The 26,109-nt window shown below is 45.7% G+C and overlaps 1 protein-coding gene across 1 annotated transcript in view; it reads left to right on the top strand.

The window, feature by feature from the left end:
- The window catches only part of NOTCH4 (notch receptor 4), a 58,781-nt gene that overhangs the window by 6,733 nt on the left and 25,939 nt on the right, over positions 1-26,109 (top strand). The window contains exons 4-12 of the mRNA XM_060693350.2: positions 2,632-2,979; positions 4,315-4,437; positions 11,121-11,276; positions 13,805-13,990; positions 15,511-15,618; positions 19,179-19,380; positions 22,360-22,505; positions 22,611-22,763; positions 24,376-24,524. Of these exons, the coding sequence (XP_060549333.2) occupies positions 2,632-2,979; positions 4,315-4,437; positions 11,121-11,276; positions 13,805-13,990; positions 15,511-15,618; positions 19,179-19,380; positions 22,360-22,505; positions 22,611-22,763; positions 24,376-24,524 (1,571 nt within the window). The remainder of the gene's footprint in view (positions 1-2,631; positions 2,980-4,314; positions 4,438-11,120; positions 11,277-13,804; positions 13,991-15,510; positions 15,619-19,178; positions 19,381-22,359; positions 22,506-22,610; positions 22,764-24,375; positions 24,525-26,109) is intronic.

Here is a 26,109-nt window from a genome sequence, read left to right as displayed (position 1 = left end):
GAAAAAGGATGCCGTGCTAGGAGGAGACTCTATGGTGGGGGAATTGGACTTCCGGTCAGCTCCAGAATTGAACGGGGGGCTTCCGGTTAGGACCTTTATGGCTCTTTGAGTGTTTAAGGTTGCCGAGCCCTGGCTTAGATTGTATGACTAAAGGAGAATATTTGTAGCTCAGGGTTGACATGAGGGGTCCTTGGTGTTCTCTGAGCTTGCTTGTTTTCTTGTGGACGTTTCATTATCCAACTAGGTAACATCATCAGAGTTCGTGGGGGCAGTCCTAGAGATTCTTTGGTTATTGTTGTTGTTGTTATTATTATTATTATTATTATTATTATTATTATTATTATTATTATTATTATTATTATTATTATTATTATTAATTTAATTTGTATACCGCCCTTCTCCCAGAAGGGACTCAGGGCGGTGAACAGCCAAAATTAAAAATACATAGAATGCAAAAGTTAAGATAATTAAAAAAGATTAAATCAATCGGCCTCCCAATTTAAAACCCCAAATCTATAAAATTAAAATCCCATTAAAAACCAATTTAGGCTAGGCCGGCTTGCCGGAATAAATAAATAAATAAATAAATAAATAAATAAATAAATAAATAAATAAATAAATAAATAAATAAATAAATAATGGTTGGGCTGTTTACTGATGGCTCTTTGACAGTTTCTGGATCAAGGTATTGTTTACTTGATTGTTGGTCTGATGTTAACTTTGGAGTTAATGTATGTGTCAAGGTTCCAAGTAATACACCCATAACGAACAGAACTCCGAGGCAGGTAGATTCCGCAAAGAATAGCTTTATTGGGTATATCATATTGGCACAGATCTGGTGAAAACCGACTCTGAATGTTCCCACGGTTTTCACCTAAATAAAAGTAAAAGTTTTCTTCCTTCCCCAAACAATCAGTCACACGGTCCAATCAAGGTACCGTCTGGTTGCCTAGTAACTTCACTCCTCCTCTCTCTGATCACCTGTGGGAATGTGGCAACACTGTGGCAACACTGCAGCCTCAAAATGGCCTCAGTCAGGTCAGCTTCAGGGCTGACACTATGCTGATGAGCTGTAGTGGTGCAGTGATTAGAATGCAGTTGTCAATCATCCGAGAGTTCCGATAGTCCCTTTTGGGCTGGTTGCAGTGGTGGGTTCCTCCCGTTTCGGCCCGGTTCAGCCGAGCCGGTAGCGGTGATGATATGACATCACCAAACTGGTTCTCTTTGTTCGGGAGCTGGGCCCTCCCGCCCCCCGCCCCCCCCATGTTATTCTTACCTTTTATTTGGCCCCGCCCCCAATCTATTTGCTGCCTCCCAAGTCCCAGCTGATTGGCTAGAAGGAAAAAAACAGTTTAAACTCTTGCTGTGGGGCTTCAAAGGGCCGCCCTACAGCTGATCAGTGTTAAAAGGCAGTGTGGTGGTAGACCAATGCGCTCGAAAAACCAATGGGTAGACTGGAACGCTCCAAGAACAAATGGGTAGACCGGTACAGCTTTGCAAGCAGTTAAAAGCCTGGTAGACCAGTACCTCTGCTAAATCCTAAAGAATTGTCACATGACCATCAAACCACGCCCACAAAATAAGCCACGCCCACAGAACCGGTAGTAAAAATTTTAGAACCCACCCCTGGCTGGTTGATTGTCTCTTTTGCATACTTTATAGATGCTGTTAATGTCTGTGTGTCTATTGATGGCTGATTTGTCAGGGTGCCAAACAGCCCAACCAAAGAATCTCTAAGACACCCCCCCACCAACACTGACAGGGAAGGTCATCAGAACATAAACTGACAGCAAACTGCACACCTTACTAGCACTGATGATGTTACCTAGTTTGAAACATCTGCAAGAAAACAAGCAAGCTCAGACACCACCGAGGATCCCTCAGCTTAGATTGTATTGCCATAGTTGCCATTTTGACTTTTTCTGACCAGGCACTGCTCACCCTCCAAGGTTCTCTATCCTGTGGATAGAGAGTTCACTTTAAAGCAACTGATTGATTTATCCCTCTGCTTTCTAGATCACCCAATTCCAAAAAAAAAGTGACTGTGCATAAGTTGCACAGTCAAAACCCCCTGTCAGAGTTCCAAGTTCTAGATCCATATCAAGCAAAACTCCAAGGCAGGTTGACTCCTCAAAGAATAGTCTTATTTGAAATATCATATTGGTACAAATCTGATGAAAACCGACGCTGAAGACTTCCACGGTTTTCACCTAATTAAAAGTAAAAGTTTTTCACTTTTTCAAAACAATCAGTCACACGGTCCAATCACGGTGCGGTCTGGCTGCCAGGTAACGTCACTCCATCTTCCTCTGACCAGGTGTGAGAATGTCCTTGGTTCCCAAGAGAAAATATTTTGTTTTGGCTACAGAATCCCAACTATCTCAAATCCCTCCTCCCTATTCCTCAGCTCCAGAGTGGCAACACTGAAGCTGTCAAAAATGCCTTCAGTTAGATCAGCTTCAGGGTTGACACCACCTGTAGTAAGAACTTCCTAGAACTCAAGGAAGTTCTAGGGACTTCCTAGAAGTCATTGATTGTTAGAAGATGCTGGATGAACTTGTCCTCTGATCTTCTCTTCTCCCAGACTGGAGGAGAAGCTGTGAATCACGTTGACTTTGATTTCTCTCCTAGGGAAGAACTGCCAGTTGATGGATTTCTGCCCAGCCAACCCTTGTGCCAACGGTGGGACGTGTGTCATCACCTACCCTTTCATTGTCTGCCAATGCTGGCCAGGCTTCGAAGGGCACACCTGCCAACACGACATCAACGAATGCTTTGCGTCTCCCAGCCCCTGCCTCAATGGGGGCAGTTGTATCAACAGCATCGGCTCCTTCCGCTGTTTGTGCCCATCCAACTTCTCTGGTCCTCTCTGCCAGTACCGACGGGGGCCTTGTTCCTCGGAGATCTGTCTCCACGGGGGCACCTGCCATCACGTCGATGGAGGATACCACGGCTGCCTCTGTCTGCCAGGGAATTATGGTTCATTATTATCAGTGTTGTTATTGCATTTGTTGGTTAAAAGGCATTGCAGCTCTACCCCAAGAGTATTCAAAAAATAGTTTAAGTAAGACATCCAAGGAAGGAAATGTGAATGGATGCCTTTTCTCAAAGATCAAGCGAGAGGATAAATGGAATTGTGAAGGGAGACCAAGTCACTGTTTGGGAGCTACATGGGACAAAACTCTTCTCTATGTGCCCAGCAATTGAGACCTTGCACGGGGGAAGTCTTGGGTGTCAACCCACTAGTTTACTGCCCATAGTCTTTAGTAAGCAGGTATGTTCGTGGTGAGATAAACATCATAAACATTGGTGGATTCAAGATATTAATTCAGGTTGCAGATGGCAAGTTGGTGAGATCAAATTCTCCTTCTCCTTCTCCTTCTCCTTCTCCTTCTCCTTCTCCTTCTCCTTCTCCTTCTCCTTCTCCTCTCCTTCTCCTTCTCCTTCTCCTTCTCCTTCTCCTTCTCCTTCTCCTTCTCCTTCTCCTTCTCCTTCTCCTTCTCCTTCTTCTTCTTCTTCTTCTTCTTCTTCTTCTTCTTCTTCTTCTTCTTCTTCTTCTCATCCTCCTGCTCCTCCTTCTCCTCCTCCTCCACCATCTTCTCCTTCTCCATCACTTCTCCTCCTCCTTCTGCTTAGCATCTTATGGTAAGTTAGTTCATTTATCATGAAGCAATGAGCACATTATGTAAATGAAACCATGCTTCTTTTTCCTCCCACAGTTTTCTCCCAAAATTTGCCCCAGAAACAGGTTTGGGTCTGATTTCTTTACCACTGTAGTCTAACTGTTTAATAGTTGCAAGCCAATGCCTTGAACGGAACTAACCAAAATAACTTAATGTCAATGCTCTGTTAATAGCGCCAGTCTTAACAACCAAGTTGTTGGTCCCAATTGTGGATGCTAAACAAGGACAATCGACCGTATTTTAGGATAGTTCCAAAATTCCTGCCCCATCACCATTTCAAGATCAGAGTGTTGCAACAGAAGAATAATGTTTTTGTGATCAGGAAGCTTCCCCTTATAATGACCACAGGATTACATTTTTAGTTTATTTGGTTGTTGTTGTTGTTTTTTTGCAATGAAGTCACTACATGTCCCACTTCGCAGCATTTTGAGGTCAACAGCAGATGATCTCAAGTCTTTTTCAGTTGTTTTGTGACAATTTGAGGAACCAGAAACAATGTGAGTGAAAATATCCTAGGAAGTGAGAGGCTGGAATTGCTGTTCATCTGGAGGCCTCCCTTGTCATAGCCGGTGACCCTGTCTTGTCTCCCCCAAAATGACTCTAAGTTTATTACCTCCTGTTCTTTCAATAGGCTACACTGGTCAGTACTGCGAGGTGAATCCAGATGACTGCGCAGGGCATCAGTGCCTCAACGGAGGTACCTGCCAGGATGGTATCGGGACATACAGCTGCCACTGCATCCAAGGCTGGACAGGTAAGATGCAAGCAAGAAGCAAATCTGCAAAGGTTTGTTTGTCTATGCCAAAATATATCGAATTCTGGACTTACAGAACAAACCTATAAACATACCTAATCAAGACATTTGCCTTATTGCAGAAGAATCTTCCTAAGCCACGCTAAACTTTCTTTTTCTTGATCAAAGTTGCTCTGTTTATTAACATATTGCCATAACCGTTGAAAACGGTCCCCAAATAGAACATCACAACTGCTCAATCCATTAATGTGATCATCCAAAACGATATGCTGTATGGGATTGCACGGATCTTTCTCAGAGTTGGCTAGAAATATCAAGGACCAGGGGTGGGCTGCTGGGGGTTCGGGAGAACCTCTTGCTAAGATTCTGTGCAGGTCGGAGAACCCCCAAATCCCACCCCTCCCAGAAGTTACCACGCAGCCCGTTTTGGATGCAGGTAAGTGCAGGGCGCACACAGAGGCTGAGGGAGGGTGAAAAACAGATCTACTAGAAGATCAGGAAGGCTGGAAATGGGCCCGTTTCCGGCCTCCAGAGGGCCTCCGGAGCCTGGGGAGGCCATTTTCACCCTCCCAGAGGCTCAAGGAAAGCCTCTGGAGCCTGGGGAGGGTAAACCCCCCCCGCTGTGGTGCAGGTGGTCGACTAGGCCACGCCCACCATGGCCACACCCACCCTGCAACTGGGCAGAGAACCCCTTGCTAAAATTTTTGAAGCTCACCCCTGGCAAGGACCGGACTTGGAATCTGGCTGACATGAAGGAGAAGCATCTGTTCTTCTAAACACGTGGCTCTCAGTCCCTTCAAAGTGAATGGTGGGAAGGAGGTTTGGCCACACCAGGAAAGGAGAAATAGGTTTTATCATTCACAACTGATGCATGTGATCAGAATTGCCTGGCCTGTTTCCATAGGTCATGAGTGACCTTTCCCATCTGGTAAACCAGGAGTCTTCAGTCTTGACAATTTTAAAATTTGTGGACTTCAACTCCCAGAATTCCCTGGGCTGGCTGAGGAATTCTGGGAGTCCACAAGTCCTAAAGGTGTGAAGTTTGGAGACCTCTGTGTAAACTAATGTATAGGTCAGTGATGGCTAACCTTTTTGCCGTCACGTGCCAAAAGCGCGGGGAGCACAGGGGTCACGCGTGCACATACCCACACCCATAATTCAATGCCCCCATGCCCCGCCCCCCACGCATGCATGCGTGGACCCCCGCTATTATGTGGGGTGAATGAGGACGCAGCAAGCCAGAGTAGTTAGTGACAACTCCCTTTATATACCTTGCAGCTGTGGTGGTCAGCCAATCAGCTGAGGGTCAGTTAATTCGAACTTCCCGCCAAACAAACCTATTTACATAACACTCCTCCCCTCCCAGAAGTCACTTGGGGTGTTATTTGCATACATAGTCTCTCAGGTGACTAGGGCGTGTACGAGTCCTAGTTGACCTGCGCAGTTCAGTCGGAGGGGCGGCGTCGAGCAGGTCGGAGGGACTTTCTGTTTCTCCCTGCTCCGCCAATGAGGCCTCCGGGACCTCCTCGTGGGCGGCGACTTCTTCGGCTGTTGGGACTACCTCGACGGGGCGGCGCTGGATACCAGAATCCTCAGCTAAGTCCCCCGCTCTACTTGGGCTAGTGGTTTGTGCTTCTGGTTGGTAGTCGTGGTCGGGGATGGGGTCGTCTAATGTATCGTCGGTGTCTGTGGTTACTCGTTTTCTTAATTGGTCAATGTGTCTGCGCCAAACTCTCCCGTCCCCCATGTCTACCCGGTATGACTTGGGGCCTGTGATTTCTGTGATTGTTCCGGCCTCCCAGAGTGGGCCCTGTCCATAGTTTCTAGCGTGTACCGGTGTTCCTATGGTGAACTCTCTAAGTTTCCTCTCCCCCCCCTTGAAGACCTCTGGGTCTATCTAGTATTCCCCGGAGTTTCCGCCCCATTAATAGTTCAGCCGGACTTCGGCCCGTGGCTGTACAGGGTGTGGAGTGCTGGGCTATTAGGAACTTGTCTACCCTTTCCTGCCAGTCCCCGGGGCTTAAGCGTGAAAGGGCCTCCTTTGCTGATCTAACAAATCTCTCAGCCTGTCCGTTACTAGCCGGATGAAACGGGGCAGAAAGGACATGTCTGATCCCAAGTCCCGCTAAGTAACCCTCGAACTGTGTTGCAGTGAACTGTGGCCCGTTATCTGACACTAGGATGTCCGGTAACCCATGTGTGGCGAATAATTGTCTTAGCTCTCTGATGGTTGCGTCGGTGGTAGTGGCCTTCATTAGCTTGATCTCCAACCATTTGGAGAATGCGTCTACGACGACCATGAAGGTCTGTCCATGGAATGGGCCTGCAAAGTCAATATGTATTCTGGACCAGGGTCCCTGGGGCCTTTCCCACTCTCTCACGGGTGCCGTTGGCAGGTCTGATCTGGACTCTTGGCAGGGCTGGCATTTCCCCACCCACTCGGTAATGTCTGCATCCATGCTGGGCCACCAGACATAGCTCCTGGCTAGCCCCTTCATTCTTAGAATCCCAGGGTGCCCCTCATGCAACAACGTTAAAACTTTTTCCCTTAAACGTGAGGGAATAACAACCCGATCGCCCCATAGTAAACAACCCCCTTGCATTGTCAACTCATCCCGTTTTCCCGCGAATGGTTTAAATTCCCCGCTCCCAATCCTTTCCGGCCACCCCCTCATAACCCAACTTGCGACTGTCCGGATCACGTGGTCTTTGGTTGAGGCTCTCGCAACCTCGGCTGATGTGATGGGCCCAGAGTCCAAAACGTCTATCAGCAGGATGGGGATGCCGGGTGTGTGGGGTCTTCTAAACTGTTGGGTAGTGGGCATCGGCTGAGTGCGTCCGCATTGCCCATGTCCGCCCCTGGTCGGTGTACCAGGCGATAGGAGTATGCTGCGAGGAAGATGGCCCAGCGTGTCATCCTGGGCGAAAGTGCTGCCGGGGTTGGTCGATCTCCCGCGAGGAGACCCAGGAGCGGGCGATGGTCTGTGATTAACTCAAAGTCCCTCCCGAACAAGTACTCGTGGAATTTCTTCACTCCCGAAACGGCGGCTAGGGCCTCCTTGTCGAGCTGGCTATAATTTCGCTCGGCACTTGATAGAGTTCGGGAGTAATATGCGATGGGCGCCTCTAGGCCATTCGGGAGTCTGTGGCTCAGGACGGCTCCCACCCCGAACGGGGACGCATCACATGCTAGAACAAGGGGAAGCGTTGCGTTGTACTGGATTAGAAAACTCTCCGCTGATAGCAGTTTTTTTATGCCGGCGAATGCCCTGTCTTCAGCCTTCCCCCATTTCCAAGTGGCTTTTTTGGTTAACAGTCTATGTAGGGGTTCTGCCACTGTTGCCTTGTCTTTAAGGAAAATGGCGTAAAAGTTTAATAGTCCCAGGAAGGCCTGTAATTCTGCCTTGTCTTTGGGGGTGGGTGCTTCTCGGATTGCCCTGATCTTGCTTTCTGTGGGGTGAATGCCGGTGCCATCTACCCTGTACCCTAGGAATTCGACTGAGGGGACTGCGATCATGCATTTGTTGCGTTTCACTCTGAGTCCTGCGCCCCTGAATTTCCTTAATACCTCCCTCAGTCTTTCTCTTAGCTGGTGCTCATTGTCGGCGGTAATGAGCACGTCGTCGAAATAGGGTACCACCCCGGGGATCCCCTGTAGTAGCCGCTCCATGGTACTTTGAAACAGTCCTGGGGCCACGCTTACCCCGAATTGCAAACGGGTACACTTAAAGGCCCCTCTGTGGGTTACGATAGTCTGTGCCTCTGCGGTAGCGCCATCTACCGGCAGTTGCTGGTACGCCTGCGCAAGATCGAGTTTTGCGAAGATCTTGCCGGGGCCCAGGGAATGCAATAAGTGGTGAACGACGGGCACTGGATAGGCGCTCTGCTGCAGGGCCTTATTAATTGTGCATTTATAATCAGCACATATGCGCACTGACCCGTCCGGCTTGACCGGTGTAACAATTGGGGTCTCCCATTTGGTGTGGTCGACTGGAACGAGCACCCCTTGTTTGATTAATTTGTCCAGTTCAATGTCTATTTTGGGCTTCAGGGCAAATGGTACCCGCCTAGGCTTTAAACGGATAGGTGCAACATTGGGGTCTAGATTAAACGAAATCGGGGTCCCCACATACTTGCCAAGCCTTTCGTCGAACACGTCCTGGAACTCCTGCATCAGGTCTTCCTTCAGGGTGCTTCGAACGTTCCTTACCCCGGTGAATCCCATGCCTAGGGCCCGAAACCAGTCCATGCCCAGGAGGCTGGGGAGGTTGTCGCTGACGATGGTGAGGGGCAGTTTCTCGGTAAACTCCCCGTACTGGACTTGGAACTCGCCTCTGCCTTCGACGGGTATGTGGTTCCCCTGGTAATCCTTCAGTCTGCGTTGCTGCGGCTGGAGCTGTCGCTTGTGTACGCTGGGGATGACTTTCTTCAGATTCTCCCAAGACATGATGGATATTGGTGATCCCGTGTCTATCTCCATCTGGCACTCCCGTCCCTCGATCTCGACCGTGGTGTAGGTCTTTTCTCCGGGCGAGGTGCAGGTCTGTGCGATGCGTATGGTGTAGGCCCCAGCGTCTTCAAATTTCGCGCCCTTCCGGTTTCCACCATCCCTGTTCGGCCTTCGGTGTGGCGCCGTCTCGGATTGGGCAGTCTGGCCACGTGGTCTGTAGCTCTGGTGTGTCTTCGATCTGCAGACTCTAGCGATGTGGCCCCTCTTCTCACAGGAACGGCAAACGGCGTCCCTGAACTTACAGTTTTGTCGTGAGTGGGACCCTCCGCAGCTGGCGCATCCATCTCTGGGCTCCCTCCGGGTTGTGCAGGACTGCTCGGTGCGGTAGACCTCCTCTTCAGACTCCCCCTCGCTCGCGGTGCTTACGGCCTCTCGATGCACTGGTGCCGTCTTCTGCGTTGTTTTGGTTAGGTGGGAGCTCTTTAATCTCTCGGCGGCCTTTACTGACAACTCTTGCGCCCTGGCCTCGTCTAGCGCGATGAGTAGGGTCAGGTTTGACCTCGCAAGCAGCCTTCTCTGGAGCCGGCTATCTCTCACTCCGCAAATTAGTTGCTCTAGGAGCATCTCATCCAGGTCTCGGTACTCACATTGGGTTGCGGCCTTACGCAGGGCAGCGACGTACTCGCTGATCGATTCGCCCTCCTGCTGTAGCCGTTGCCGGAAATCATAGCGTTGGACGTACTTCGATGGTGTTGGTGCATAGTGGTCTTTCAGCAGGGTCTGTAGCATTGACCAGGAAATGTTGTGGACCGAATTCGGCTCCGACAATGCTTCGGCTGTGTCGAAGACCCTTGGCCCGCAGTGACTCAGGAACAGGGCTTTCTTCCGAACGTCCGGTAGCCCTTGCATGTCGTTTGCCACCATGAAGCACTCGAACCGAGACATGTAGGATCCCCACTTCTCTTCCTTGGGGTCGAAAGGCGCTGGCGGGGTGTAGGCAGACATCGTTTCGGGGATTCTCCTGTGCTCTGCTCGCTCGCCTGGCTGGATTCGGTTGCGGTCTTCGGTCCCCTCTCTGAACGTGGCTTCAGCTCTCCTCTGCTTCTGGCCTCAAAATCCCACCTTCGTCGCCAATATTATGTGGGGTGAATGAGGACGCAGCAAGCCAGAGTAGTTAGTGACAACAGCTCTTTATTATAGGGTGAGACTCCAGCAACTGACCAGGGGAGCCAGCTCCCTTTATATACCTTGCAGCTGTGGTGGTCAGCCAATCAGCTGAGGGTCAGTTAATTCGAACTTCCCGCCAAACAAACCTATTTACATAACACCCGCGCTCCCACTTTTGGCACGCAATGGCAAAAAGGTTACCGGTGGGCCCGGTAGACCTGTTTTTCACCCTCCCCAGGCTCCAGAGCCTTTCTAGTAGCCTGGGGAGGGCGAAAACGGCCTCCCCCACCTGCCTAGAGGCCCCCAGAGGCTGGAAACGGCCCATTTCCCAACTTCCAGTGGGACCGGAAGGCCCGAAAATCAGCTGACCAGCATGCACATGCGCACTGGAGCTCAGCTAGGGCAACGCTCACGTGCCCACAAACATGGCTCCGTGTGCCACCTGTGGCACGCGTGCCATAGGTGTGCCATCACGGGTATAGGTAGTCCTCAACTTACCTCCACTTGCTTAGAGACCATTTAAAGTTCTAATGAACCTTCCTGGAGGGTGTACCAGATTTGAAGTTCTGATGGTCCCCCTCCATGGTCACGTGACTGCAGTTTGGGCATTTACGAACATTTGCAGTGTCCCATGGTTACATAACCACATTTTATGATGGCTTTGCCGAAAACTAGCCTTACTTCAGGGTTTTGGCAAAATTGCGCCCATAGCAAACCATTGGTTTACTTAATGACTATGTCATTAACACTTAGTGACAGTCACAAAAACAGTCACAAAATCATTTTATGGTTCATTTTATGGTCATTTTATAACTGCCATGAATTATGAGTTATGACTGTGATAGGCAGGCTCCATTATGGTTGTAACTTAAGAACTATCTGTATAAACACTCCCTGGCATCTCAAATAACAGCTGATAACCTTGGTTGGAGCTTGGGGATATGGTCACAAAGCATGAAGTGCTGGTGTTAATTTTGAAAGACCCCAAAAGATGGATTTGAAGGGTGGATTTTTTTATCTCTGGAGACAAGAACGTTTTGCTTATCATCCCTATCTCTTTCTTCAGGGCTTCTTTGCCACTTGCCTGATGCCTGCCTCAGCAATCCGTGCCATCATGATGCCCACTGTGACACAGACCTCCAAACTGGCCATGCCATCTGCACATGCCAGCTGGGTTATGCTGGGGCTCTGTGCTACGAAGATATAGACGAGTGCCGGATGGGTAAGATGGGCTGAAGGAATAAGGGTCAAGATAAGATATAAGATGAGATGAGGCAAGAGATAAGAGATAAGATAAAGTAAAGTCTTAGGTAAGGTACTCTAAGATAAGATAAGATAAGATAAGATAAGATAAGATAAGATAAGATAAGATAAGATAAGATAAGATAAGATAAGATAAGATAAGATAAGATAAGATACAAGATAAGCCACAAGATATGATATAAGCTACAAGAGAAGAGAAAAGAGAAGAGAAGAGAAGAGAAGAGAAGAGAAGAGAGGAGAGGAGAGGAGAGGAGAGGAGAGGAGAGGAGAGAAGAGAAGAGAAGAGAAGAGAAGAGAAGAAGAGAAGAGAAGAGAAGAGAAGAGAAGAGAAGAGAAGAGAAGAGAAGAGAAGAGAAGAGAAGAGGAGATGTTAGGAAAGATATGATAAGATAAGGTAAAATAAGAAGATGATAAGGTAAGGTAAGGTAAAGTAAGGTAAAATAAGTTACAAGTTAAGGTACAAGATAAATTAAGCTAAACTAAGCTAAACTAAGATAAGGTAAGATAAGATAAGATAAGATAAGATAAGATAAGATAAGATAAGATAAGATAAGATAAGATAAGATAAGATACAAGATAAGGTAAGGTAAGGTAAGGTAAGTTGATAAACTAAACTAAACTAAGCTAAACTAAAATAAGCTGAACTAAGCTAAGATAAGATAAAATAAGCCACAAGATATTATATAAAATAAGCTACAAGATAAGATAAGGTAGGGTAAAGTAGGATAAAATATAAGATAAGGTAAGCTAGGATAAGATATGATAAAATATAAAATAAGATATAAATTACAATATAAACTAAACTAAGCTAAATTAAAATAATCTTTATTGTCACTTTGTTGTGTATACAATGGCATACTTTATAATGAAATTCCGATACCTGCTCTTGAAAGAAAAAATCCCCACTCACCAAGCATTGTCACCATCCGAAGGATAATAATAATAATATAATAACCAGCGGCAGCACAGTCCAACATGTATCACAACCCAGAAGTTTACATTGTTCTTCTGGAAGGGGGGAAAAAAATACCCAATTCCCACAAGTGAGCAATACAGGTAGTCCTCGTTTAGCAGCCATCATTAGCATGAGCAACTTGGTCGTTAAGTAAAGCAGTCGCTCAGCGAAACCGCAATTTTGCTTACCATTAGCTTTTACAGACCTGCAAAGGGCACAAGCGCAAGGATGGATTGCCAAGTTGCTTTTTCATTACTGTGAATGGGCACTAAACAAGGTCGTCACTAAATGAGGACTACCTGTTTCTGGACCAGACCGAGCGTCACCCAAACACCTGCAAATTTCTAAATCGGTCTTCATTGCTGCCTCAGTCAAAAACTGCCTTGGCTTTTGTGCTGAGGGGCTGAGACAAATTTTTGCAGTGCACTAGCGCCCTCTTGTGGTAGAATGTAATTTAAATGCCACCTCTTCCAGGAAAACTTGACAAACTTTTATCCTTGAAATATAAAGTTAGCAGAAGACTTGGGCTTAGACTAACTTTATTGTCACAAATCAATCTCTTTTCTACCCCTTTTCTCCAGTCTTGATTTCCTTAACCATTTTGCTTGAACAAGAAATCCAAAGATTTTCAACCCCTGCATATTTCCGATGATTTTTTTTAGATGGGTTGTTGAAAATACTGCTCTTAAATGAATAAGGTATATGTTCACCCATTACTCGGCATACATTAAAATGAAATTTCATTGCATACAGCTCTCAAAGGGTCTCCATCTCTAATTTTGTTGTTAGTTGTGAAGTCATGTCCGACTCATGGACAATGTTCCTCCAGGCCTTCCTGTCTTCTACCATCCCCCGGAGTCAGTGGTGGGATTCAGCCAGTACGCACCAGTTCAGGAGAACCGGTTGTTAACTTTCTGAGCAGTTTGGTGAACTGGTTGTTGGAAGAAATCATTAGGGCAGAGAACCGGTTGTTAAATTATTTGAATCCCACCACTGCCCGGAGTTCATTTAAGCTCATGTCGACTGCTTCAGTGACTCCATCCAGCCACCTCATTCTCTGTCGTCCCCTTCTTCTTTTGCCCTCAATCTTTCCCAGCATTAGGCTCTTCTCCAGTGAGTCCTTCCTTCTCATTAGGAGACCAAAGTATTTGAGTTTCATCTTCAGGATCTGGCCTTCTAAAATACCTAAACATGACTAAATACAATACAATACAATACAATACAATACAATACAATACAATACAAGGTTCTAGCAGGTTCTGGAAAACTAGTAGCGGAAATTTTGAGAAGTTCGAAGAACCGGCAAATACCACCCCTGGCTGGCCCAAGAGAGGAGTGGGAATCGAGATTTTGCAATATCCTTCCCCCTGGAGTGGAGAGGGAATGGAGATTTTGCAGTATCCTTCCCCTGCCACTCCCACCAAGCCACGCCCACAGAATCGGTAGTAAAAAAAATTGGATTTCACCACTGATACCCACATATATATTACATGACATGAATTTCTCTAGACTCTTCCTCTCTCCTGCTCCAGGGAGCAACCCATGTGAACACAGAGGAAGCTGCTACAATACGCCCGGCTCGTTCACCTGCTCCTGCCTCAGGGGCTACACAGGCTCCAGGTGCGAATCGAACCTCAATGAGTGCCTCAGCCAGCCTTGTCAGAACGGGGCCTCCTGCTTGGACCTGCTGGACCGTTTCCAATGCCTCTGCCCATCCGGTAAGAAGGCCTTGGATTAGGCAAAAATGCAGATAAATATCATGGATTTCTTTTTTTATTTTTATTTGAACAGATAGGAAATCAGTCGGAATCGAGCAGCGCCTTTTCTGAAGTAATATTTTTATCTGAGGACATAAGCCTTTCTTAGAATGTTTCATTTCATTTCATACTGATAATCCTCACTTAACAACTGGTTGCTTAGCAGCCGTTGAAAGTTACAGTGGACCACAAAAAAAGGTACTTATGACCTGGATTCGAAGTTTTGAGGTCTGCCTCCCCCCCCCCGTGCAGTCACATGATCATATTTTAGGCACTTGGCAACCTGCCCACAATTATGGCTGTTTCCAATGTCCCACAATCACGTGACTGTGATTTATGGCTGTTTTGCTGGAATCCAGGGTTTATTTCTGGTTTCTTGCAAAGAACACCCCTTGTGGACAATGGGTTCAGTTAATGACTGCTATGTTCACTTAATGATATACAACTGTAATTCCAGGCTCAATTATCATTCACTATATACTATAGTGTACTATAATACTATACTATAGTATAGTATAGTATTACTACCTGTGATACATTACATATAGTCCTTGACTTATAACAATTCATTTAGTGACTGTTCAGTGTTGCAGCATCACTGAACAAAGTGATTGATGACCATTGATCACATTTACGACTTTTGTAGCGTCCCCAGGATCATGTGATCAAAATTCAGATTCTTGGCAACTGGTTCGTACTTATGACCGTTGCTGTGCCATGTGATCCCCTTTTTGCAATCTTTTGGCAAGCAAAATCAATAGGGAGGCCCGATTCACTTAACAACCAGATTAGTAATTTATGAATTGCAGTGATTCACTTGACAAAACTGTGGCCAGAAAGGTCGTAAAACGGGGCAAAACTCACTTGACAAATTTCTCACGTAACAACAGAAATTTGGGCTCAATCGCGGTCGTAAGTCGAGGACTATTATGAGGCCTAAGCTGCAACACCTGGAAATTTATGACTTGGTTATAAATTTCTATAAATTAGAAAAGGTACTCCTGATTTTTGGTTAGTCCAGGGGTGTCAAACTCGATTTCATTGAGGGCCGCATCAGGATTGTGTTTGTCCTCGGGGTGGGATGGGCATGACTGGGGTGGGCGTGGCCAGCTTGACATCACTCGTGTCAGGGGCGTCTGTGGTGGCCCGAGTCTCTGCCAGCAAAAACAGGCTCCCAAGCTCCGTTTTCAGCTGGGACGAGCTCCTGCAACCCTCTGCCAGCAAAAACGGGGCTCAGGAGGACCATCTGCAAGGCCACTGGCAGAGGCATCCTTCGCTGTTTCCAGGGCGGCCCTGCGGGCCAAGTCTAAGCACCCTGCGGGTGGCATCTGGCCCACAGACCTTGAGTTTGACACTCCTGGGTTAGACAACACGACTCCCCTGTTTTAGATTTAACTGATAGACATGTATGCTGCACAACATTTGACAGACGCTTGTTTGGTCCTCCTTCTTCTCGATCCCTTAAGATCTTTCCTTTACAGGGTTCGGTGGGCCGTTGTGTGAAGTCGAAGAGTGTCTCCAAGGCCACTGCCTCAACGGGGGAACCTGTGTACTCCAGAGCCATGGCACAGCCTGCCTGTGTCCCCCTGGTGAGTGAGGATGGCGAAGAGAGTGTTATGACCGAGGCCCGCGTAGTGATTACCAAACACAATTCAGTCCTGAACAAGCTTACTTTATTAAAACAGCTGAGAATTAATTCATTCTCAGCTTTAGTCCAAAACAAATTCTTCAGCCTTATCACCAACCTTTGATGTCTTTGGCAACCTGCCAAAGGCTTTTCTTGGCAAAACCCCCATAAAGTTCAAGAGATGCTGGCAAGAAGCACTGGAATCAACGTTGTTTTTCTACAAAGAACCCAACGGCTCGTTGCTGCTCTTTTAAGCCTTATGGGAGGGGCCAATCATCTTCTGGCCTTACTCCTGAGTTGTCCTTTTTGCTTCAGCTGCTCTTGCCTTCTGGCAGCTCTTTGCATGCATGCACTAGGAACAGGCTCCTCCTGTTCCTCTGCCTCTCTGCTGTCTGCCTCTGGAGGCTCCGGAGTCCACGCATCGCTCCCAGATGGCCCTGGCCCCATCTCTGCCTCCGACGCAGAGCCCTCATCCGGGCCTTCCCCTGACTCCAGGACTGGCCCATTGTCCTCCCCATCCTCCTGACTGTCCGACTCCGCTGCCAGCTCCGCAGGCTGCTGGCGGACCACAACAGAGAGAGCCCAGAGGACATGATCCCTCCATCTTCCCTACAGAAGATCCTCTTTGGATTACCATCTTTCTTTTTTTTTAAGATATATTTTTATTGTTTCCACCTGAATATATTGAATACAGTGTAATTGTCCTGGCATTTCACTTACCCTAAAACAAAAGTAAAAAAAACAACAGAATAACATATATACTATTTTAAACAGTGCTAGCATTGTGCAATAGTTTCTGACCATCATATTCTAGTATGTCAACTTATCTATCATTTTAATAGTTACGTTCCTGGACTAACATCTTTCAACTTTAGAATCCTCCACCCTCTGCTTCAGGCCTCTGTACCCATAAAGGAGAATATTTGCAGCTTAGAATTGAAGTAAGGGGTGATCTCCGAGCTTGATTGTTTTCTTGGAGATGTTTCATTAGCCTAACTGGGTAACATCATCAGGGCTACTGGTAGTAGTATGAGCTGTGGGGTGGCGCAGTGGTTAGAATGCAGTATTGCAGGCTGACTCTGCCCACTGCCAGAAGTTTGATCCTGACCGGCTCAAGGTTGATTTAGCCTTCCATTCTTCCGAGGTCGGTAAATTCAGGACCCAGATTGTTATTTTCCAAAGCACTAGAGGGCGGGACAAGAAATCACGGACGGGAACTAATCAAGGACAGAAGTAACCTGGAATTAAGGAGAAACTTCCTAACAGAGAGGACAATTAACCAGTGGAAGAGCTTGCCACCAGAAGTTGCAGATGCTTCATCACTGGAGGTTTTTAAGGAGAGACTAGGCAGCCACTTGTCTGAAAAGGTTTAGGGTCTCCTGCTTGAGCAGGGGGCTGGACTAGAAGACCTCCAAGGTCCCTTCCAGCTCTATTCCGATTGATTGAATACGCTGACTCTAAGAGGGGGCAGTAAAGCACTATGAAGTAGTATATAAATCTAAGCGCTATTGCTAAGTGTTAGCGGCTAGCAGCAAATGACTTTGTGGCTGAAAGTCACAGATTTCCTTCCGTTTTAAGACAGAGATTGTACCCTGGCTATCCTTTGAATGCCTCAGTCTTAGAGTGACTAAGACTTTTTCTAAGGTTGGCTGGAGTTCAGCATTTATTTAACAGATTTACTATCTAACCACTCATCTTTTAACCTCCTCCGAGTGGCTCCATTGCAATCATCCCTAAAGTAAATGTATGTATGAGAACTACGCAGTCATAAAAGAAAAGAACAGGTAGTCCTTGATTTACAACCATCCATTTAGTGACCATTCAAAGCTACAACCGCATTGAAAAAAGTTATTTATTTATTTATTTATTTATTTATTTATTTATTTATTTATTGGTTCGATTTATATGCCGCCCTTCTCCGGAGACTCAGGGCGGCTTACAATACGTTAAGCAATAGCCTTCATACTTTTGTATATTTATACAAAGTCAGCTTATTGCCCCCACAATCTGGGTCCTCATTTTACCTACCTCGGAAGGATGGAAGGCTGAGTCAACCTTGAGCCTGATGAGATTTGAACTCGCAGTATTTGCAGGCAGCTGGCAGCTAAGTGCTATTTAACAGCGCTTTAGTCCGCTGCTCCACCAAGGCTCCTTAACGGATTTATGACCGTTTTTCACACTTATGACCGTTGCAGCATCCCTGTGGTCACGCAATCAAAATTTGGATACTTGGCAACTGGCACGTATTTATGACAGTTCCCAAGGTCACGTGATTCCCCTTTGCGACCTTCTGACAAGGAAACTCAATGGGGAAGCCCCATTCACTTAACAACGGTGTTACTAACTTAACAACTGCACTTAAGAACTGTGGCAGGAAACTGTCTTGCTTAGCCACAGAAATTTTGGGCTCAGTTGTAGTTAAGTTAGTAACCAGGTTGTAAAGTGAATCTGGCTTCCCTATTGACTTTGCTTATCAGAAGGTTGCAAAAGGACATAGCAATGTGTGGGAAGCAAAATCCGGTCCGATTCCAAGCCAGGAGAAAGGTGCTAGAAATAAAATGGAGGCTGATTGGAGGCTGCAAGGAAAGAAGGTTTATTTGGATTCCAGAAACTTCAGTGACAGAAGCAATTTTTCCTTGGTGGCTGACCCCTTGGTTTAGGAATGGATGAATTTTTATAGGGTTCTGAGATGTTCCAGGGGGTTGTACAGTGTAACGAGCCTTGTGTCTTTTCCTAGTCTAATGGTGGTGAGTTAATCCTACTTTGTCCTAGAGGTCCTGTCCTTAGAATTTAGGTGGGGGATGTAAATTCTTAATCCCATCAGCTGAAGCTGGAGCTGTTTTTTTTTTGTGTGTGTGTGTGTTTGAATAGGCTGGCCCAGTCTTTCTCAATGGGCACAAAATATCCATCTCTAAAGACTTCAGGCATTTGCTGTGCGCTATTAAGAAAGACTGGGGGCTGCTTTCTGCCTTTAAGAACATGTTTCTCCATTTCTCCTTTGGGGAAATATAATATTCTGCCTCTCTTAATATTAAGAATAAAGAATATTTAATCGGGGGGCGGGCTTCCTATAGTTGTTTAGCAGAGCAGTAGCATGGACGGGGGGGGGGGGAACTGCCTTTGTGTCTGGTTGTCTTGGCATGCAATTCCATATAGCGTCACCTTGAGGGAAGAAGTTGAAACAATTTATGGCCAGGATGTGAGGGGTCTGTCAATATTTTCACAGCCTTCTTTCTGGCTCGTGCAGTACACAGGTCCTCAATGGAAGGCAGACCGATTGCAATTGTTTTTTCTGCAATCCTAACTCTCCGTTGAAGTCTGTTTGCCTGTCCTGTTTGGTTGCTGTGCCAAACCAGATGGTTACAGAGGTACAAATGACAGACTCATTAACTCCTTTGTAGACCTGTATCGTCATCAGCTCCTGGGGCAGCCTGAACTGTCTGAGTTGGCGCAGGATAAGCTTTGGATAAGGGTAAGGTTAAAGGCAGGAAAAGATTGATGGTGTCAACGCTTTGTCCCCAGGTTTCGAGGGACTTCAGTGCGAGAGAGATACTGATTTCTGTCGTGGTGCCCCTTGCGAGCATGGAACCTGTGTCAATGCCCCCGGCTCCTTCACCTGCGTTTGCGCTCCGGGGTTCACAGGATCCCTCTGCAAGGAATTCAGTGACCCTTGTTGGACGTTTCAGTGCCTTAACGGAGGCAGTTGCCGCGGGACAGAATCCGGGTAAGGATGGATCCATCAGTTCTTCAAGGTAGACCGGACTAGGAAACCAAAGTCATGTATGTAAATATAAATTTACTTTTATTAAAGTAAAATAAATATACCTTTATTATAACGTTATAGGGACGCGGTGGCTCAGCGGCTTAAGATGCTGAGCTTGTCGATCAAAAGGTCGGCAGTTCAGCAGTTCGAATCCCTAGTGCCGCATAACGGGGTGAGCTCCCGTTACTTGTCCCAGCTTCTGCCAAGCTAGCAGTTCGAAAGCACATAAAAAATGCAAGTAGAAAAATAGGGACCACCTTTGGTGGGAAGGTAACAGCGTTCCGTGCGCCTTTGGTGTTTAGTCATGCCGGCCACATGACCACGGAGACGTCTTCGGACAGCGCTGGCTCTTCGGCTTTGAAACGGAGATGAGCACCGCCCCCTAGAGTCGGGAACGATTAGCACATATGTGCAAGGGGAACCTTTACCTTTTACCTATAAGTTTATAGGAACAGAACCCTGCAAGTCTCAGCAGGGTTCTTTCCTCCCTCCCTCTAACTTTATGAGAACTAGAACACACCGAAAGTCAATGGAGATTCTCAGTCATCCAGATCATGGTTGTCTCAAAGGTGCTTTTTCAGGAGGCAACTGGACTTTCTTACTTTTTCTTCGAAGGCCTTTCGCTTCTCATCCAAGAAGGTTCTTCAGCTCTGACTGGATGGTGGGGAATGGAAGGGTTTATACTCCTTGCAGACAGCTGGTCATTTGCATCCTTTTAGAGTGTCGTTGAAGCGCTTGTGGTTTATCTGTGCATTTGCACTACTCAGGTGACCCCTGGTGGCTCAGCAGACTGATAGCATTGTAATTTAACACCAGCTGCCTGCAATTACTGCTAGTTCGAATCTCCCCAGGCTCAAGGTTGACTCAGCCTTCCATTCTTTCTAAGGTAGGTAAATTGAGGACCCAGTTTGTGGGGGCAATAAGCTGACTTTGTATAAAATATACAAAAGTATGAAGGCTATTGCTTAATGCACTGTAAGCTGCCCTGAGTCTCTGGAGAAGGGCGGCATATAAATCAAATTTAAAAAAAAAAAGGACTCTCTAAAAGGATGCAAATGACCTGCTGTCTGCAAGGAATATAAATCCTTCCGTTTCCCACCATCCAGTCAGAGGTGAAGAAGCTTCTTGGATGAGAAGCAAAACATCTTTAAAAAAAACCCACAAGAAAGTCTAGTTGCCTCCTAAAAAAGCACCTTTAGAACACACCAAAATTTGTAGATCACTTCATTCAAATTAAGACCCTATATTTACACAAGAATGCAATAGCATTAGGGGTCTTAATTTGAATGAGGTAGTCTATAAATAGATAGAGATAGAGATATACATAAAAAACTGTTATTAGTCACTTTTTTCAGTATGATTGTAATTTTGGATGGTCACTAAACAAACTGTTGTAAATTGAGGAGTATCTGTATCACACATACATCACACATTTAAAAAGAGGCAGAGGTTAATCGTGCTGCCACTGTCACCATTTTGAAATTTTGGGCTACAATCCAAAATTGAACTACAATTTCTACTACAAACTGGACTACTAGATTGTGAATTACTGTTCATCACAGCCAGGGACTTCCTTTTTTATTAAATGTTTGAGGATCAGAGACCCAGAACCATGAAAAAAAATAATCTGGTAGACGTAGTATATATATAGAGTTAGTCCTTAACTCAACACTATTTGTTTATAACAGTTTGAAATTATGATGGTGATGAAAAAAGTGACTTACAACCGGTCCTCACATGCATGCGCAGAAGCATCCGGACAGGTGGGCGGAGCCTCCTGTTGCCACCGCTACCAGTTCGCCCGATCTGGGGCGAACCGGTAACAACTTACCACTGCTGGGATCATGCAATCTCCATTTGTGACTTCCCAGCCAGCTTCCGATAAGCAAAATCGATGGGAGAAGCTGGATATGTTTAACCACCATATCATTCATTTAAAAACTGCAGTGATTCGCTTAACAACCATGGCATAAAGTGTCATAAAATTAGGCATGACTCAATTAGCAACCATCCTGCTTAGCAAAGGAAATTTTGGTCCCAGTTATGGTCGTAAATCAAGGACTACCTATATATAATTTTACCTTCCCAAATCCCAGAATAGAACCTCAGTTTAATGCTCTCCAGCTTATTGGATTTCAAACCCCCTGAAATTTCCATCCAAGCAATTCCCAAAAGGGCCCATGAGGAGCCTGTCTGCATCTGAAGGAGTCCAGTCCAAGCCCTTTAAAAGCCATGCGAAATAAACACACCTTATTGGCCCAATTCCCTTCATTAACATCGCAGCATCTTTATGTAAATAGCCCTCCTTAATCATTTGTGTCAATTAACATCATTTGCATCACGGTATAATTGCACTAATAGACATGTATGACCTAATTTGCATAATGTGCATCCTGTTAGGAGTTAAGTCATGCAAATTGCAATGGGGAGTACGCTGGCATTTAATAAAGACCTGCAGATGAGATAAGCCCTCTCCCCAATTTGGTCTGTGAAGCTGTGATTTCACTGTCATTCTTCTGCAGTAATATTACAAAATCCCTCTAAAATAAAGCTAACCAGAACCAGGTTTACCATGGCCATGAGATGGGACACCATATAACCTGTTAATAAAATAAAATAAAATAAAAATATAAAAATGTAAAATATAAAAATGAAATAAAAATAAAATATAAAATAATATCAAATAAGATTAATAATAAAATAAAGTATCAAATAAAAAATAAAATAAAAATAAAATATAAAAAATAATATAAAATATAAAATCAATAATAAAATAAAATATCAAATAAAAAATAAAATGAATCTAAAATAATCTAAAATGATCTAAAATCTAAAATAAAATAAATAATAAAATAAAATAACAAATACAAAAACAAAAAGAAAATATAAAATAAAATAATTTTCTCTTTCTCCCCCCTCTCCTCTCCTCTCCTCTCCCAGACCACTTTGTACCTGTTCACCTGGATGGACCGGCCAGTTGTGCGACACAGAGGTGAATGCTTGCAATTCCAGCCCATGCCACCAGAGGGCTACTTGCTTGACCCGCCAAGGATCCTTCCAGTGCATCTGCCCCAGCGGCTACGTAGGTAACACGGTCTGAATCTGTCAGTTCCTCCTTCGGGCAGCCCAGCAGCTCTCAAACACATCTGCTCCCTTCCTCCCTGGGTCACCGATTCTTCCTTCCCTCGCAGGGGCAGTGTGCGATGCAGATGAGGACGAATGCTCTTCGAGCCCCTGTTTGAATGCTGGAACTTGCCTTAACAGCCCTGGAAGTTTTCACTGCCTCTGCCCCAGAGGTTATTCAGGACGCAAATGCCAAGTTACCCTGGATCTTTGCTCAGACTGTGAGTATCTAGCAGCAGCACCAGCTCTGCACAATTTCTGAAAAATCCTCTTGGCTGATTCTCTCACACATCATTGCTCTGCAAAGTACATGTTAAATGTGAGAGTCCAAAGTTTTTTGGAATATTTCTTTTATGTTAGTGTTATTCAAATAGGGCAACTTTTTAGGATAGTTGGACCTCAACTCCATGCTGACTGGGGAATTCTGGGAGTTGAAGTGCACCGATATAGCTCAATTTGAAAAAACAACAACCCTGCTTTATGTGATGGAATACACACTTTGAAAGGACCAAATTGGAGAGAATCCCAATATTCATTTTATTACTTTTATTACTATTTTATTAGCTGTTTTAGTCACCAATCTCTAGTACCCATAAGGGCCTCTAGATCAATGTTTCTCAACCTTGGGTATTTTGAGATATGTGGACTTCAATTCCCAGAATTCCCCCAGCCAGCGTGATGGCTAAAGAATTCTGGGAGTTGAAGTCCACACATCTTATAGATGTTGAAGTTGAGAAATGTTATATATGTCTCATGCAGAATGATGACCTAAGATCTTTGGAACATGTACATTAATTGGAAATTTTGACAGAGAGAACAGATAGGAAACAAAAGATAGGTAGTTCTTGACTTACAACCTTAATTGAACCTTGAATTACAGTTATAAATCATGGTTTATTTATTTACTATTCAATTCTTATAGCTGCCCATCTCAGTCAATGACTCTGGGCGGTTTATAAAAAAAATACAAAAACTTTCAAATAGCTTATGAATGAAATCTATATTTCCTTTTTGAATATGTTTAGTTAGTTGAAAGGGGAGTTAAAGAGCAAGGGGGAGTTTGGAGACCACAGAAAGTTAGCTTATTTTAGCTTATGTTTGTTATGCTATACTCTGTTTTTGCTCTGGGAAGTCCGGGGGGGTGGGTGTCGGGGGGGGAGGGGGGTTGGAGGGAGAGGGGGGATGGGGGGGAGGGGGGAAAATTGTTGTAATGACTGTTAAAACTTTTTAAATAAAAAAAAATACAATTAAAAACATTTTAAGACAATAAAAACACTAAAAACATCGAGATTAAGTACCGTATTTTTCGGAGTATAAGACGCACCTTAGTTTTTGGGGAGGAAAATAAGAAAAAAGCAGAAATTTTGAGGAGTTCGGAGAACCGGCAAATACCACCTCTGGCTGGCCCCAGAGTGGGGTGGGAATGGAGATTTTGCAATATCCTTCCCCTGGAGTGGGGTGGGAATGGAGATTTTGCAGTATCCTTCCCCTGCCATGCCCACCAAGCCATGCCCACCAAGCCATACCACGCTCACCAAGCCACGCCCACAGAACCGGTGGTAAAAAAATTTGAATTTCACCAATGTTCGCGCCCCTGCTCCTGTGCTTTTAATTCCATTGTAACAGAGAGAAATAGAATAGGTAAAACTTTTCTTATTATTGTATTAATCACCCAGAGAAAGGCTCAAATGCTGAAATTCTGGATTTTATGCAGTTTTCCCCCACACATTACAGAATGCAGCTGAATAAGCAGATGGCATCTCAAAACCCTCCTGAGCTAAATGCCTGTCAACTGAGGTCTCCCCATCTGTTTCTTTCTACCACATGCTACAGACGCCTGCAAGAACGGAGGCCGATGCAGAGTGAAGGAGTCTGGACCCCACTGCTTCTGCCCTCCAGGATGGGGTGGCCCCCATTGCCAACACAGGACCAAGCAGAACGGAGACAACTGCACGGACCAGACTGGAAAAAATAGTTGCCAGGTGAGTTTAGAACAATCCCCAGCTCAAGCAGGAAACCTTATACTATTTCAGACAAATGGTTGTCCAATCTCATCTATCAGGTGGGTGATGGCATCTATCTGTTAGATCAGAGAGGGTGAAGTTTGGGGACTTGACACCTCAAAGTTTTGGAAAATGCCTAATTTGACTCTGCTGGTGTGTCATTCTCCCCTCCCCTCAATGAAAGAGAATGAAAGAGAATTCTCTATAAGATCATTTATATATTTAATAATTTTAATCATTTTTAAATATTGTCTGTCTTTGTGTTTTTAATTAGGCTGTACACCGCCCTGAGTCCTTCGGGAGAAGGGCGGTATAGAAATAAAATAAATAAATAAATATATAAAAAATAGTCAAATCATGCGGTGCTTGCAATAGCAATAGCACTAAGACTTATATACTGCTTCACAATGCTTTACAACTCTCTCTAAGCGGTTTTTACGGAGTTAGCATATTGCCCCCAACAATTTTGGATCCTCATTTTACCCGCCTCAGAAGGATGGAAGGCTTAGTCAACCTTGAGCCTGGTGAGATTCGACCTGCCAAATTGCAGGCAGCTGGCAATCAGCAGAAGTAGCCTGCAGTACTTTATTCTAACCACTGCGCCACCACGGCTCCTGCTATGTACTTTATAAAGAAATGTCAGATAATTATGAAAACAACATATAGCTCAAACAAACTCATTTCCAGGGCTCCGGAGGTTGCATGAGAACACGGCCCTCTCGCACAAATTCCGGAAGGTCTGAAGGCTGTGCAAGATCATACCCACTGGTGGGATTCAGCCGGTTCTGTCCGGTTCGGTCAAACTGGTAGCGCCAACTGCGACAGGCCCCGCCCATCCACCTGGACGTAATGCCGTCCTATTTAGACACATTTTGGAGGCTGTGTGCATGCGTGGGAGGCACGTGTGTGAGCATAGAGCATGTGCGGAAGGTGGCGCGTGCAAGCAAAGCGAGCGTATGCGCCCGCGATCATATTTGCGAACCGGTAGGGAAGGTAAGTGAATACCACCTCTGACCATGCCCCATTCTCACGTAACCTCCGTAGCCTACAAACTTTGTGCAAAGGCATGCCCCATTCTTACACAATTTTTAGAGGCTCTGGAGGCCACGCGAGAGCACACCCTAACCTCCCACAGTCCTCCACAACCTCGAAAAAAATTGCATGAGAACATGTTTTTGAGAATCGTTGTTGGGTGTGGATGATGGGTGGCCTGTCACCCGAATGCGGCGTGTCACTTCTGACACACGTGTCATAGCTTCGACATCACTGTAATGCAGTGGTGAAATGTAAAATTTGTTACTACCGGTTCTGTGGGCGTGGCTGGGCGCGCTCAGCTGGGCATGGGAGGGAGGGATTTTTGCTACCGGTTCTCTATACCACCAGCCACCATCGCTACCGGATCGGGAGATCTGGTCCGAACCAGGAGCATTTCACCCCTGCTGTAATGGATTCTTGAAACTCTCAAGGAGGGAATGTAACCCGATCAGAGGTGGGGGCGGGGACGGAATTCCCTTTCCTTTTAACCGTAGCTGCCCCTCCAGGAATGAGCAGAGAAAATGTCATT

This window comes from Pantherophis guttatus, chromosome 2 (assembly GCF_059756535.1).
Source record: "Pantherophis guttatus breed Tessera chromosome 2, ASM5975653v1, whole genome shotgun sequence".
NCBI lineage: Eukaryota > Metazoa > Chordata > Lepidosauria > Squamata > Colubridae > Pantherophis > Pantherophis guttatus.
This window is presented reverse-complemented; position numbering and strand designations above follow the sequence as displayed.